Source organism: Drosophila navojoa, chromosome 3 (assembly GCF_054131105.1).
Source record: "Drosophila navojoa isolate 15081-1374.11 chromosome 3, UAZ_NAV_1.0, whole genome shotgun sequence".
Lineage (NCBI taxonomy): Eukaryota > Metazoa > Arthropoda > Insecta > Diptera > Drosophilidae > Drosophila > Drosophila navojoa.
In genome coordinates, this window is record NC_142891.1 from 15,304,472 (window position 1) to 15,319,655 (window position 15,184).

Sequence of the window (15,184 nt, forward strand, 5' to 3'; positions counted from 1 at the left end):
TTTATTCATTCGTTTAACCATAAATTTGCAGCTCTAATAATAAATCAACTATTTATTTTTATCAAAAAACAAAGCTCAGCATATATATATATATTATAAATAAATATTTTTTATATTATAAATATTATTATATATTTAAAAACGTTTTAAGAGCACATATGTAAAAATGCGTTTGTATTATACAAGAAAAATGTATTATGAAATCAACTTTTGCGACAGTTAAACTGAAAATTGTTGAGTTGAAAATAACTTGGTCAATTATATGAAAAGTTTTATATTATGAATGCTCAAATTTCATTGCATTAAAATAGGAGTCGAGTGCATTATCTATATTAACTATCTAATTCTCGAATAAAATGCACAATTGACCAGCTCAACAATTGGTTAAAAGCTGCGTTTAAAGTAAAGTTTACTAAAAATAAATAGAAGCAAGCGTAGGTAAATTGACTAAGAAGTGCCTTTTGAGCACTGAACAAACGAGAATCCACATATAGGCAACAAAAGACAATTAGATATCCAAAAGAACGGGCTTTGTTTCCTTGGCACATTTGAACACCGAACGCACCATTTTCAGGAATCCCGTATCTTTGGGCTTTTCTAGACCGCGCTGTACGCGGTTCTTCATGACCGAGATAAATTCTTTGTTGCTCAGCTGGTTATCGTCTGGGAGGAATATGAAAATCAAGAATTAAAGAGATTTTAAATGGGACTACAGCTCCACGACTTACTATTCTCATCGAATATAGTGAAGACCACATCCACGACGTGATCGGTCAGGTTAACCATGGCCACCGTCTTGGCCACATGCTGCAGCGTTTGCTGATCGATCGAGGCGCCCGCAATGTGGTAGAAAGTCAGCGCCGTATCCACATCATTAATATTATTCAGGAAGTGGAAGAAGTCGAGATAATCCTGCTTGGATATGCCCCTGCCATGATCACGAAAGCGACGCTTCACGCGCTTCAGCTTCTTTTGCTTCTTTTTGGGCGGATAGCCCGCATAGGCCAACAGCAGCTCGGCAAAGTCCGCCTCTGTTATATTGCCGTCCGCATTGGGCTCCTTGCGTTCGAATTCGAGCGAGAGAATTTCACGTTGCAACTGCTCTTGAAAGTCCAAGAACTTTTCAATCGTCAGCTTCTGGTCCATGTTTGGACCAAAGAAGTACGTTATCAAGGCTGAGTTAACACCCTGAGGAGTGCAGAAAAGGCATTTAGTTCAAGTTCGATAAACGATTTTAAATGTTTCAACAAATATACAAGAAAACAGGTGTGGGCGTGTGCAGGTATTATTATAAAAAGTAGGTGCAATAATTAGTTGAGTTAAGTGTGGGTGTGGGATGTGGTTGCAAAACAGAAAGCTTAAAAGCGTTTTTTCTTTTTACATAAAGTACCTTCAGGGACTGTTAGTAGTCAAATAAAGGAGGAGAAGTATGTATATACACAGTTAGACACGCATTTAACGGACACGCGTTCATTCAAAAGGATTAAAGCCAAAAGACAGAGAATATACAATACAAAAATCTTTTAGTACAGCAATCTCAATACTCGCTCACTGCACGAAACTCTTCAGAGAGAGAGAGAGAGAGAGAGAGAGAGAGAGAAACAGAGCACACACACAGCTCATTCAAACCACAATTACCTTGAAAGTGTTTCCAGTATTCGCATGATCCCGATGCCGAGTGCCCATGCTGGTCTGCTGTCGCACGAGCGTGGCAACCATTTCGAACTCTTCACAGTCCACATCTCCGTCGCCGTTCAAATCGAACATCCGAAATGCGATCTCAAAGTGGCGGCGCGAAACTGCAAGAGACATAAACATTAACTTGATATAACAATTGTCGTCGTTGTGTCATCTTACTGGAGAGTACGGTGAGCAGAAAGATGTAATCGGAGAAAGTGATGAGGCCATAGGAACCCAGCTTATAGAATATGCTGTTCTTTTCCAATTGCAAGTTCAACTGCTCTCCCACGGACTGCAAGAAGAGTTAATCAAACAATATTTAGGTCATATGATCTATTTACATAATAGAAACTTGATTACCTTGGGATCATAGCGACGATACTGATCCAGACCCAGGCCTGTAAGAGTCAAATATTATTTAGTATTGGCATTAAAATAGTATACTAGGTTTGGGGTTAGTTTGCTGAGTGAAGTGGAAGTACGGTCAGGGATTTTGAAGACACATACCATCTGGTTGTTTCATGCCTGGCGTCATGCTAGTCAAAAAATCGGTTGGTGTCATGTAGACCTCATGGCGATCGTCGGCGACCGGCACTTGGATGGTGGCAAAGTAGCGAAATACTTTGTCTGGCGTCGAGAATTGCCTGATGCGATTCTCATACTCAATAATCTAAGCAATAAGCGTTCAGGAAAAATTAATTGTAGTCTTTAGTTTTTCTATTTAGCATTTAGTGCGATCGGGCACGCAGGCAGTGCAGGCAGAAGCAGAGAAAGAACAAGAAGAAGATTTGCAAAATTGAACAGAAATCGAAAGAACTAAGCTGACGCCAACATAAAACTGCGACGCTGAGGTGATCCGTTGTGATCGTGTTAGTATTTACAATCTAAATATACCTATATAACAGAATTACCATCTGGTTGCTTAATGCCCGGATAGATAGAGCGCAAAAAGTCCTCGGGTGTCATGCATACGATTGTCTGAGTGGCATCCTGTAGGCGCACCGTGGCAAAGTACCGAAAGATCTTATCTGGCGTTGAGAATTGTCTGATACGATTCTCGTATTCAATAATCTATGATTTGATGATGTTTGTTTGTTTTTTGTTTGATTGTTGATTCGTGTGGAGTGTGTGTGTGATGGCAACAGAAAATTTGACGGGCAAACATAAAGAGAAACAAAAGGCATAAGTCAACTTAAGTAAAGAAGTACAAATTTATAGATACAGCAGTTGCATAGTCACAAAAGATTTAGAAAGACTTCGGAAAGGCGTCCGCTTTATATATCGCATACCTTGCGCTCGCGAAACCCAACTTTTTCCTTAACCTTCTTGCCGTCGTGTGGGTTCAGGCGGGCGTCATCGTCGTCCGACTCGTCGCTATCAGAACTTTCGGAATTGCTCTCGCCATTGACTCCAGCCGCATCAGATGGGCGCTGACCCGCATCGGCGTCCACTTTCGGCACGATCAGACGTTTCACTCTATAAATAGACGCGATTTATTACATACATACATTAAACGATATTTATTGATTTAACTCGACGACTACATACTTGCCCCAGTCCAGCACCGAGATGATAAACAAAGTGATCACCATCAAATGGAAATATTTGGTTACCCGAGGTGTCTTCTCCTCGCCATGGCCAAAACGCTTGTGGCCGCGTGTTTGTTGTTGTTGCCATTGTTGTTGCGTTGGGGTCTCAATTGCCTTAGCTGCGAAAATCGCTTTGTAGCTGTGGTTGTTGCTGTTGGTCAAGGATGATATTGCGCGACTATTCTGGAGAGTCGGCACTAGTGAACGCTTTGTTAGCGTTGCCAGTGCCTCTCGCGTTACCAGAAAACGCAGCACAGACATCTTGCAAATGTTCTTTTATGTTTGATTTATTTCTGCTTTTCTTTTGCACTGTTATTTTATGCGCATATTTGCATTTCTTCGCAAACTGGTTATTAATAAATGGAACTAGTTGGTTCCAGTTCAGCATGCAAATTCACACACTTTACAGCACTGAATTAAAAAGACAGCTGTTAAAACATCTGTTGTGTAGGCAAGCCGCGCAGTGAACAAGTGTTGGAATCAAGCAAAATTCAAATATTTTTGTGATTTACGGACATAAGTTTATATGTTTATATAATTTATGAAAATAAAACAAATGGATATCCATATGTGGATTCCTTCGGCTATTTGTAAGTACAATATGATAATACGGCCAGCTATTTATTAGAGCAGAATACGTTTTATTTTTTTGTAATACATTAGAGGTAATTAAATTAATTAAAATTATATAAATTAATTATAACAACTGTTAAGTTAGCAGCTAATACACTTAAATATTTGTATACATACAAGATCAAAAAGTTTTCTATGTACATTATCTGAGATATACCCACAAGGCGTTCCTTACCTTAAAGCCTTATTCATATGTTTTTATTTTAATGTATTTGTTGTACTAACCATCCCATGCAGCTGCCACAGTCCAATAATCTGCTGCGGTGACATTTTGTGCCAGGAAACTAGATACTGTTCCGGTTCTAGGCGTCCCTTAAGCAGTAGCTTCAGTTTATTCGGATATAGCACATAAGATTTCAGATCTGTTAGGGTAATATTACAGCGCTTAGAGAGAATGCCAGTGACCAAGACATCATCCAGTCGAAAAAAGTTGCTGGCTTGAGCAGCAAAGTAGAGTCGCCTGACCACCTGCGAGGAGTAGAAGACTGCAAAGCCTGGGCAGAAGGGCGGATAGTAACGATGAGGGTATTCTTGGAAACCGACACGCCACTTGGAGGAATATGAACGTGCTACACGATCCCTCTTGTTGATGGCGCACAGCAGCAGCTGCCGCTGAGAATGAAGAGCGGAGAGTGGATTCCAAGGTGGGGATGGATGGCTCAAGTGATGCTGCAGCTGCGGCGTATTGAGGTAGATGTCATCATCGACTTTGACCAACAGGCGCGCCTGCTCGCAGTGAGTGTGAAACCACTTGAGAGCCATCACATGCTTGTAGGTTAGATTGTAGTAGCCATCCAAGAAATTGCCCTGCAGCAAGTCTTTGTGCTGCTCGTGTTCCGCCAGCAACGACGACTGCAGCTCGTCATCCGCAACAGTGCCGAAGAGAAAGACGAGACGAAGTGGAGATTGAGAGGTTGAATTGGTCGCCACATGACCCCAGGTTTGACGTATCACTGAGCGCCTCTCAGCGTTGCCTGGCGCCGAGTGCACCATGATAAGCGCCTGGGTATGGGGCGCACACGAGGGCTGCTCAATGATGTACTCAAAATTATGCAAATCGATCAACTGTTGCGGATCTTCACTGTACGGCATGCTCGGATCCACTGCGATCTCCGGTTGGGGCACAACTCGAGGCATATTCGGCAGGTAGGCATAGATCACCACACATAGAGTCATCCACAAGAGCAGGAAAACATTAGCGCTTGATTCCAGAAAGCTTATCAGGCATTTTATCTGCTTCATGTCGACGATACGGGGAAACCAATAATTGGTCTTTTATTTGAATTGGTTGTTATGTGTCAGTCCGAACGGAATGCGTATCAAATGGCGACTGCAGGAAAACGGCAAAAATCGAAGTTGCTTATCTCTCTATTTTCCTGCTTTCAGATAACAGAATATCAAGTCAATCCAGTATTTGATAACAGCTGACCCAGAACAAAAATATATTATATTAGGAAGTATTATTCTATCTACAATAAGTATTTTAAAGTCTGAATAGGTAGTTCGCTTGTCTAACTACACAAAAATAATAATTAAGTCATTATTTAATTAGGCTTTATCAACTCAATTCAATTATTCATTATAAGTGATTAACAGTATCGATTGTCAACATAAGTAGAATTAATTTAATATTATTGATTATAGAAGAAATAGAGTTGAAAAGAATTATAAGAGATTCCGATCAAATTAAATGAATTCAATTAATGGATTTCTCTTTTTTAAATAAATCATAACTATTATAATATACATATACATAGATACTATATCTGTATATAAATATTGAATGCATACTCTGATTTATGACCTATAATATTTTACCTATATCCACTGTATGTTTGAGGACGCTAAAACAAAAACAATTTGGGCCACACAACGTAAACTTTGAAGCATATGTATGTGATAGCTCGAGGGATTTGTCGAAGGTCTCGGCGGTAGTCAATCAAGTAATTACCTGCCAACGACAGGTGCTTCAAATGAGCCTCATCAATAACCAACTCGCAATAACCTTTGCCAGCAAAATAATTGCCAAAATAGTTCACAGTTCTAAATATAGTGTTTAGATGACGTTTAAGAATTACAAATGATTTGCTGAACACAGATTACAATTTTAAATGATAAATTTTAAAAGGCAACGATATGTTAAATATTTTTCATAGATTTAAAAGTGTAAATATTTTCATATAATATTACAAAAGTTTATAAGCCATTGTTTAATTTGAAATACTACTACCGAAAACAAATATTTGATGAGTCATTATAAATCAATATACATATAAGATCCTGATTTAATCATACATTCAGCTATTGCGTATATTTGGCTATAAATTTTGTAAAGCAAACAATTTGGCATACCTCTTCATGAAATGGGTGAAATGGGTATATTGGCTTTGTGCTAAGCAAGTTTATATTTTTAAGCAGCATGGGAAATATGAATTTTTTGTTCTGCCTCAGCAAATTGCTTAACTCAAGCTGAGTTTTATAGTAAATCCTATAATTGTATCAAATGTAAATTAAATTTTTATTTAAGCAGTTTTTTCCTTTAAAAAACAATTATTCACAATATTAATAAAAGCAATTGTTTAATGAGAGTCAACAAAATAAATCAGTTTACCTTTAGCTGAAACGAATCTCGTTTATATTTCCATTAAAATGGATAGCATGCACACTTGGCCTGAATATTTAAAGCTTTAGAGCGCTTTGGTATGCTTTGAGTTTACCGTTAATTTATCATAATCAAGATGGTTATCCTGTTGATGGATTATGTTATGAGCCTATTAGCTACTAAAGTGCTGATGCAGCATAAATTCTAGCATTTGGTAACACCTATTTCATTGCAGCTGCTCTAATTTGTTATTGTTGTTGGCGGCGTGGTTGTTGTTGTTTACTTGTTTGTTAGTTTGTCAACTTAACCATGTATATGTGTGGCCATTTACAATAACAACATGCTGGATCGACATGCAAGGCAACAAAAAGCAAACACAAGCTGTTGACACATACAAGCAAAACTGCCTGAACTACGCCTACCACCCACTCCCACACCCACTTCTTGTGGCTGACCCACCTGCGCCCTAATAAGCATTAATGGTTCAGCGTGAATGGGCAAATGAGGCACGCGGTATGTGGATGCGGGTGGTTGACTGGCTGTGCTTGTGGGTGTCCATTCGGTGTCCATTGAGCAAGTAACGCGAAAATGTTGTTTTCCCCCCCGTCATAAGTGGAGCAGGCGAACCGGACGAATGGGACCGCCACTGTCCGCGCATTCGGCATGTGGCTGGCGAGCGTTACGGACGTAACTATATATAATAAATTAACCGCACTTTCGAAAACGACATCGACTATATGGTATATTGCAAGGTCTGATGAAAATGCCATCATTTTGCGACTGAGTGATGGGCTGCGGTTCGTCCATGGAGACACAGTCGAGCGCTAGAGGACAATTGCCACCAAATGGTGCATTGCGTCTGCAAGAAAATGGCGGAGCCAAAGTAACGGTAAAATTTATGAATATTTCGAAATCAATACTTCTCGAATCCTGAGCTGTGTGTGTGTCCAGAATATTGTGCAGCAATACGTACGCCTCGATGAGCGGATCAGCAAGTTGGAGGGCACTTGTCCGGGTCCGCGCATGGCCACCGTCGAGGCATGGATCGAGCATCTACAGGCCAAGCGCGATGTTATGCTGGGCCTGGACGGCATGCAACACAGTGGGCGTCCAGCGACAGCGCAAAGCCACTCGAACCGGCAGAGGGGCGAGTCGGAGGCACATCAATTAAGTAGCTACCCCTTGACATTGGGCAACGAGCGGGCGGGCAATGAAATCGTTGCTAACACGCCCACCAAGGACCTGGCCCAGGTGAGTGCTCAATAATTAGCGCCTTGGCACGTGCTTAATGCCCTCAATTATTATATGGAATGTGTTTGCCATTAGAATTATAATAATAATGTCTCTGACCTTCGTCTCGAATTACCAAAAACAAAACTATAAAGCTGGCCCATAATTTAGGCGTGATTGGTGATCCACGCAAGGCTTCCATGCACGAGGACTTCTTTGCCAATTTGAGCGAATCGGCGCTCTACTTACTTAGCATACGATACTATGGTGAGCTCCTGGATCACACCAAGCAACGGCTCAAGGCTCTAACCGCCAGCTACGCGGAGCTCAATGACCTGAACGTGAATCAGGATGGTATTATTGCCTACATTAGTGGCGGCACCTACATGACCCGGCTCGAGGAGACCATCGATGAGCAGCTAGAGGTGGCGCGCGATACACGTGACAAGCTGGGCAGTGCGCTGGAACAGTGGCGCATCTGTGGGCTGCTGCTACGCGCTGCAGCCAACTCGTCCACGCAGGCGCTAAAGCAGTGGCGGCAGCTGAATAGGATAATGTGAGTGCATGCTTCAAATTGATTGATCAAATTTAAATTAAAACCGAAAATGATAACTCACTGAATACTAAAAGTTCCGATTAATCGATAAGGTAAGCTCGATATGTCGATTAATTGTATGCCGACAGCCATTTATATGTTAACATTTCTTTTAACGGAAAAGCACAAATTTAATATTTCATAAGGTTATGAAATCTAATAATCCTCTACAATTTGCAGCGACCCCAAGCAAAAATTGCAAGTAGCATTGGATTGTCGCAGTTTGCTGCATGCATCTCTAACCTCTCTGGAGGCAGCCCAATTGGCTCTGCCACATGTGGAGCTCAAGTACATGAGCAATCGCCAGGTGCTGGCTGTTAACCACTGCAATACGTATTTGATCACAGACATTGCGAATGCAGCGAGGTAAGTTTGCCATGGAATTAGCTTTTTCAAAATGCCCACTTATGTTATTTCTCCACCAGATATGAGCACACGACCCGCGTCTTTACGAGCTATGAAGTGAATATTTCCAAGACATGCACCTGGCTCTATGACACATTTAATAAAACTCTACGCAGTGATTTCGACAAGGCGGAAGAGACGGTGCGACGCTTGGCGCGAACTTTGCGAGAGCATCGGGAGGAGACTTTTAGCGCGGCGGGCAAATGAAATACCGCTTTCAAACATATTCAAGTATTTTTTCTAGCTTTTTATATTAAGAGAAATTCCTGTTTACTTATTAGCTTTATTAAACATATTGTCAAAAAATATAATTAAATATAAATACTTTTAAATTATTTATTATTTTTATTATAAACATTCATACCTAAATGATTGAAATACGTCAAATAATTAAATTTCGCGCGCTATTATAACAGATTTTTAAATGTTAAAATAACATTGTCCCTTAGTTATGTTAACAAACTGACTATCAATATAAGCGCTGACCAAAGAACAGTGATATAAGTCATATAAAAAACATTAACATTTATTTATTTATTTTTATTGAACAAAACAGAAGTAAACAATTGTCTAATACCAATAGCTCTTGGCCGGCGTACGTTCCTCCTTTATGCCCATTTCCTCCATTATGTCCATTTCAAAGGTCGCCAGTTTCGGCTGGAAGGTAATTTCGCTAACGACGGCAGCTGGAGTATCCTTTTCACGCTCGATATACGCATTGGGTGTTTTGTAATCATACGTTTGGTTATTCGTCTCTGGAATTGGTATGATGCGGCCCGAACGCGTGGACACTCGCACCTTTTCACCCTCTTCGGTGAAGCGCCATTCGAATTCGGTGCCCTGGAGATCGGATGGATCCACAAGACGTATGTCCTTGGTGACATGAAGCGGCGCCTCGGACTTGATAATAATGCCGGGGAACTCTTTTTCAGCGCCCACACGCCGGTAATGCCAATTGATACCCTCCACAATAACCCAATTGCGTTCGGGTATTACCTGAGTGACAATGCCCTGTTTACCCTTATCCTTGCCGACCAACACTTCAATGCGATCGCCTCGGAAGAAGCTCCAATCCTCTGAAAAGGCATAGCCGATATTTAAAAATCAACTATTTACCAAATTATAATACTATAATTACCAACGGGCTCTACAAATACTTTTCGTCGCATAGTGCCCGGCATATTCTGTTGACGGAAGTGGCCTGTCCATGAGCGGTTTGTGGTATAGCGAAAACGCTTCCGCTCAACAGTAGTTTGCAGATAGTTTTTCTCGGCAGGTGTTTTCCAATATACCTGTAGATATTGCAGACATTACAACAGGAATAGAAACACGCATTCATCAATGTTTCAGCTGTTACGTGAGCTTGTAGCTCAGCTTGTTAATTTAAAGAAACCAATTACTTGCCTGCTTTTTGCTCCGCTCAATATATTCTTTTGGCAGATTTGAGAAGTTCTTTAATTTACTAGTTAGATATTGTGTGATGCGCATTTTATAAACTTTTATTTATAATCGCAATTTATAGACGAAAAACCAACTATACAATGCGGCCCCAAACAGCTGTTTCTGGTATGACGTTCGCATTGACTCGGCGACATTTTAGAAGAAAGCGATAGTAGTCAACTATCGTTTATAAAATGAATATCGAATATTTAGTACCCGTAAAGTACGTAAAGAAGCAACTGTGCAACGATTTTTCTTGCTCAATTTACTTAAGAGCAATGCAACAAACCGGCTTATAATAAAAATAAGGTAATGCCTGGGTATTTAAATGCGTGCACGTGTCAGTGCACTGTCATTTAGTAGCACACCATTGCTGCGCCAGCATCTCTTATGAAAGCAGTGTGACGCTTAGTCATAGCCAAAACTCACTCACTCATACACACACAAGCGCTTTGATAAAGATAAACAAAAGCAAGAGGGAAGCAAAACAAATATATACAAAATGTCTTATCACATTGTAGATATGACAGATCCTGCCGAGCCAGAGCCTGTGGTGCTCGCCAAACACGCAAAATATCTGCTGCGCTTCCTGCACTTGTTGCCGGCGCGTATGTCCTCACATGACAACACCAGGTAAGAGAACGTCACATCCTTTCCAAAGTAACACTATTCGACCAGAGATATATTCACATAGGAGCACAATAGTCTTTTTTGCCGTCTGTGGCCTGGATGTGCTTAACTCTCTGCACTTGATATCGCCAGAGTTGCGCAAGGACATCATAGACTGGACATATGGCGGCCTCGTAACGCCACGTGACCATGAAAGGCAATGCGGAGGCTTTATGGTGAGCATAAATACCTGTCAGTCAGACAGTCAGCCTGTCAGATACGATAAACAAACAAATAAGCACGACGACTCATCAACCAACCAAACACAAATGTCTCTGACCTTATCTCATTTTACGTGGAGCTGCAGCAGCCACTGCGACAAACGCTCCACTTCCCATCTTGAATGCCATTGCTATAAATTACACGGATCTTAATAACATTAACAAACATGCACAGTAAACAGTCGCAGTTTGTCAGTAATTGCGACTTTCATAAACCAGTTATAGCTTTTAGAATCTGGAAATTCTTAGCTGAGAACTTTTCAGTTGAATTTGATTAATTATGTATATAAACAAAATAGCTTAGTTTATTTAGTTTTTGTTTAGCTTTGGTGTAACCTAAGAATACTCTCGTACCTGACTCAGATACCACCTTGCTGTTATTGTAAAACTTTAGAATGCTATATATATATATCAATTATAGATGAGTTCATTATTTATTACATTTCACATCACATTATCACATTTTGTGAGATATAAGCTGTAAATGAAATATATACAGGCTTTTACTCTAAATTATCTAATTTAAATTTAATGAATATGTCTGATTGATTTAACATTTTCATTGTTTACTTAGCCCGCCCAACAGTAAAATTTATCTCTTATCGCAATTTTTATCACCTCAAGTACGCCGTGACACGCATAAGCACTTTAGTGTACGACATCCAGCCCCATTTACATCATTAACAATTTCATTCGTTTGGTGTTTTGTCTTTTGCAGGGCTGCCGCGCCATGGTGCCCAAAACAGAGGACGCTGAGGTGCTGGAATGTATGCGCGCGTATCAGTGGGGCCACCTGGCCATGACGTACACCAGTATTGCGGTGCTAGTGACGCTGGGCGATGATTTGTCGCGCCTGAATCGGCAGAGCATTGTGCAGGGCGTGGCGGCAGTCCAGCATGCGGATGGCAGCTTTAGTGCATCCATTGACGGCAGCGAGAATGATATGCGTTTCGTCTATTGTGCCGCAACTATTTGCCACATGCTCGACTGCTGGGAGGGCGTGAACAAGGATGCCATGTTTGAGTTTATAATGCGCAGCCTGCGCTACGATTACGGTTTCAGTCAGGAGCTGGAGGGCGAGGCGCATGGTGGCACCACTTTCTGTGCGCTGGCCGCACTGGAGCTGAGCGGGCAGCTTGATCGGCTGGACGATGTGACGGTGGAGCGCATAAAGCGATGGCTTGTCTTTCGGCAAATGGATGGCTTCCAAGGTCGTCCGAACAAGCCAGTGGACACGTGCTATTCCTTCTGGATTGGCGCCGCTCTCTGCATTTTAAATGGTTTCGAGCTGACCGACTATGCCCAGAATCGCGAATCCGTATTGAGCACACAGAATAATCTGATTGGAGGCTTTGCCAAGTGGCCAAAATCCACGCCAGATCCCTTCCACACGTACCTGGGCCTGTGCGGCCTCGCTTTCATCCGTGAGCCAGGCCTGAACGCTGTTATGCCCAGCCTGAACATCTCCATGGCCGCCTATAAGCACCTCAATCAATTGCACGAGCGTTGGAAAGCCAATAACAACGGCCTTACCCACGACCTAACCCAGCTTAAGCTGACCGTGGGCAGCAGTGCAGAAGCGGGAACAAAAACTACCTCGAGCTCGTCTCTAATATCAGCACAATGATGGGAATGTTCCTGGGAAATATTAATGCACACAATTTGTATTTGTACGCTTATTGGTGGCAATTTTTTTTGCAAACGCTTTTTAAGCATTTTATAGTACCATTTGTAAGTAAAAAGTTGGAAACTTTTGTTCAATATACTGAGTCCAATTTTAAGGTAGGCAAATTGGCTGGGAAACAATAACAACAATAATAGCAGAGGCAGAAAGCTAGTAATTATTGACAATTAACAGAGCTATGTTATCGCTCTGTATGGCATTTGAACTGACTGTTATTAAAAACGCATCGTCTACAATTAGCAGAATTTCAATATTTTAATACAATATTAGAATTTTATTTAAATACATACATACACATATATATTACAGCATGAGTTGAAGAGTGTCCAGATGTTTGTAAAGCTTAAATTAATGTTAAGAAGTGTAAGCTTAAGCTAAACAACTGTATTAAACTACTCAATGACGTCCGTATTTACAAAGATGTTGTCAGCATGCCTCCCGTTTATCATTAGCCTCTAGATAAGTTGGATTATTATTTAGTAGATAATCTCTTAGACCTGCAGGTACAGGCGATGCTGCATGGCGGGCAGATTGTACCCCATGATCGGCCGATCGATGTGCAGACGTCCACGCAGTGGAGCCAGAACACGTTCCGTTACCAAAGGACAACGCTGCACCATCAAGGACTGCAGATGTGGGCAGCTCTTCGTCAGTGCACTAAAGAGAGAGACAGAGTGAGCAGGAGAGAAAAAGAGGGAGAGAGAGACTGTTGTGGAACTAGTAAACAAGAAAGTCGCTGGGATAGAAATCGTTTAAGTTGTAAGCATTGAGCGCATCCTGGCGTGGACGTGGTCGATCAATGTGCACCCGATGACGCAGTGGCGCCAACGAGCGCTCCGTGATCCGATGGCAGCGTTGAATACGCAGCGATTGCAAACTCTTGCACTTTACGCTGAGTGCACTGAAAATATAGATGCATATGTGTGTGCAGTTGCAGTCGCAGCCGAATGGACGACACACAGTAAACACACACACAGACATCCAAATACAAACACAGGATTGAGTGATAATTGGCTATGCAAAGCGCTCTGTTAGTTTAACAGCGTGACGTGACGCGCGTTGATCTTTGTATGAAAATGAAGCAATGTTGCGACTTTTAATATCTGTCTTAAGGCCAGTAGATAAAATAAAATGTGCAGGGAGCCTAAATAAGAGTTATATAGATGGATTCGGACAATACAAAGGGTTTATCAATTTTAGTTTGCTCTAAGTTGGTTTCTGTTATGTTGTTGCACTCGTGTTTGATCGGGTTTTAACAGTGACACATATCCAAACACACGCACACACACAACTTCATGTTGTACGCCTGTGTGTACAATTCACAACGTGAGGTATTGATACTTACTGAACTCCGTAGTCGGAGATGGCAGCACATCCAATCAGATTAATGTGTTCTAGCTCGCGGCAATAGTTGCCGATCTGTATGAGCACCTGATCCGTGACGCTGGGCGTGTTAGCCAACGATAAGATGGTCAGCTTGTTGAGCTTGCGAAAGAAGATGATAAGGCAGCGTTCGCCAATGGCGCCACAATGTGATATATCGAATTCGACCAGTTTGCTCTGGTGCAGGGTGAGGGCGTCCACAGCGCCCGTGGTCAGCCACTGGCATTTGGAGAGCTTCAAGATGCGCAGCTCCTTGCACTGCACGATTATGGGCTGCAGCGAAAGCGCCGTTATGTTGGTGCACTCATTCAGATTGACGGCGCTGAGGCGTTGTTTGTTATTATTGAGCAGCGGCAGGAGGAGCTCATCTGTCAACCATTTGCAGCTGGCCAAGTGCAGGTGCTCCAGACGACGACAGCAACGGGACAGGACCTTGAAGCCGAGCTCTATATTTCTGGAATTATTGCCAGACAAGTGGAGCTCCGTTCGCATCTCCAGGGCGGCTTCTGCCAAACGTAATGCTGTGCGCGAGCAGCTTCGTAAATTGAAGAGATCCTTGATCGAAAGGTAGGCAGTAATCTTTGGAATAAGCACATCATCCCAGTTAATGTCGAACAGTGTCAACTCGCCGTAATGTATCCTTCGTATTGGCATTGGACTGGGTGTTCGTGTGCGAGATTTGCTGCTCATGGCAGCTAAATGTGTTTCCTCTTCTATGTGTAGCGTGCACATTTCTCTCTGTGTTCGATTACGTGACTGAACCTGTCTTGGTAGCCTAAATAACAATTCTACGCACTAAGCACCAAAATCAATGAATATTGTTTACATGCGAACAGCTGATCAGCCAAGCTATACAAAAGCTGTTTCAGTGTGAAGGTCACGCACCAGCAACGAAGAAAACCTTGAATGTTAAATTTGATTTTCTGACGTCATTCAAAGTATCGATAAGTTTTTTCTCCGACTATTCTGCAAGTTTAACGGATCTAATCGAATTGAATATGCGAATTCGAAGTTGACTTCAATTTTAATAAATTTTGAGTAAAAAGCTTTTAT

The 15,184-nt window shown here is 41.7% G+C and overlaps 6 protein-coding genes and 1 long non-coding RNA gene across 12 annotated transcripts; 2 read left to right on the plus strand and 5 right to left on the minus strand.

Moving 5' to 3' along the window:
* Positions 1-392: 392 nt before the first annotated feature.
* On the minus strand, positions 393-3,742 carry MICU1 (Mitochondrial calcium uptake 1). 4 transcript variants are annotated; one of them, XM_089257135.1, is made up of 8 exons: positions 3,229-3,742; positions 2,970-3,156; positions 2,188-2,350; positions 2,041-2,078; positions 1,858-1,972; positions 1,630-1,799; positions 729-1,188; positions 393-663 (listed from the first exon to the last, which is right to left on the minus strand). In XM_089257135.1, exons 1-8 carry the CDS (start codon positions 3,528-3,530, stop codon positions 509-511), a joined length of 1,590 nt encoding a protein of 529 aa, XP_089113261.1. In that variant the 5' UTR covers positions 3,531-3,742; the 3' UTR covers positions 393-508. The 4 variants fall into 4 exon arrangements, with proteins under 4 accessions (XP_089113261.1, XP_017954461.2, XP_089113262.1 ...); XM_018098972.3 differs by having other exon boundaries at positions 1,639-1,799; positions 3,229-3,740; XM_089257136.1 differs by lacking the exon at positions 2,188-2,350 and adding an exon at positions 2,592-2,751 and having other exon boundaries at positions 3,229-3,740.
* Positions 3,743-3,967: 225 nt separating this feature from the next.
* On the minus strand, positions 3,968-5,343 carry LOC115562254 (beta-1,3-galactosyltransferase 5). Its single transcript, XM_030383362.2, has one exon. The coding sequence runs from the start codon at positions 5,142-5,144 to the stop codon at positions 4,101-4,103; it is 1,044 nt and encodes a 347-aa protein (XP_030239222.1). The 5' UTR covers positions 5,145-5,343; the 3' UTR covers positions 3,968-4,100.
* A 1,406-nt stretch (positions 5,344-6,749) lies between these two features.
* LOC149091769 (uncharacterized) lies at positions 6,750-8,248 on the minus strand. Its single transcript, XR_016196503.1, has 2 exons — positions 8,121-8,248; positions 6,750-8,069 (listed from the first exon to the last, which is right to left on the minus strand). It is a non-coding gene; the product is annotated as an uncharacterized LOC149091769 (long non-coding RNA).
* On the plus strand, positions 7,252-8,967 carry synr (BH3-only protein sayonara). Its single transcript, XM_030383360.2, has 5 exons — positions 7,252-7,393; positions 7,456-7,755; positions 7,890-8,290; positions 8,510-8,695; positions 8,755-8,967. Exons 1-5 carry the CDS (start codon positions 7,292-7,294, stop codon positions 8,939-8,941), a joined length of 1,176 nt encoding a protein of 391 aa, XP_030239220.1. The 5' UTR covers positions 7,252-7,291; the 3' UTR covers positions 8,942-8,967.
* Positions 8,968-9,259: 292 nt separating this feature from the next.
* Positions 9,260-10,324, minus strand: mRpL24 (mitochondrial ribosomal protein L24). Its single transcript, XM_018098407.3, has 3 exons — positions 10,139-10,324; positions 9,873-10,026; positions 9,260-9,810 (listed from the first exon to the last, which is right to left on the minus strand). Exons 1-3 carry the CDS (start codon positions 10,220-10,222, stop codon positions 9,305-9,307), a joined length of 744 nt encoding a protein of 247 aa, XP_017953896.2. The 5' UTR covers positions 10,223-10,324; the 3' UTR covers positions 9,260-9,304.
* Positions 10,325-10,362: 38 nt separating this feature from the next.
* On the plus strand, positions 10,363-13,159 carry betaggt-I (geranylgeranyl transferase type-1 subunit beta). Of its 2 annotated transcripts, XM_030383359.2 has the most exons (4): positions 10,363-10,483; positions 10,696-10,807; positions 10,869-11,019; positions 11,783-13,159. In XM_030383359.2, the coding sequence occupies exons 2-4, from the start codon at positions 10,698-10,700 to the stop codon at positions 12,689-12,691; spliced, it is 1,170 nt and encodes a 389-aa protein (XP_030239219.1). In that variant the 5' UTR covers positions 10,363-10,483; positions 10,696-10,697; the 3' UTR covers positions 12,692-13,159. The 2 variants fall into 2 exon arrangements, with proteins under 2 accessions (XP_030239219.1, XP_030239218.1); XM_030383358.2 differs by lacking the exon at positions 10,363-10,483 and having other exon boundaries at positions 10,506-10,807.
* On the minus strand, positions 13,154-15,139 carry jet (F-box and leucine rich repeat protein jetlag). Of its 2 annotated transcripts, none has more exons than XM_089257456.1 (2): positions 14,094-15,134; positions 13,154-13,405 (listed from the first exon to the last, which is right to left on the minus strand). In XM_089257456.1, the coding sequence occupies exons 1-2, from the start codon at positions 14,861-14,863 to the stop codon at positions 13,240-13,242; spliced, it is 936 nt and encodes a 311-aa protein (XP_089113582.1). In that variant the 5' UTR covers positions 14,864-15,134; the 3' UTR covers positions 13,154-13,239. The 2 variants fall into 2 exon arrangements, with proteins under 2 accessions (XP_089113582.1, XP_017966755.2); XM_018111266.3 differs by having other exon boundaries at positions 13,241-13,649; positions 14,094-15,139.
* Between the last annotated feature and the right edge of the window lie 45 nt (positions 15,140-15,184).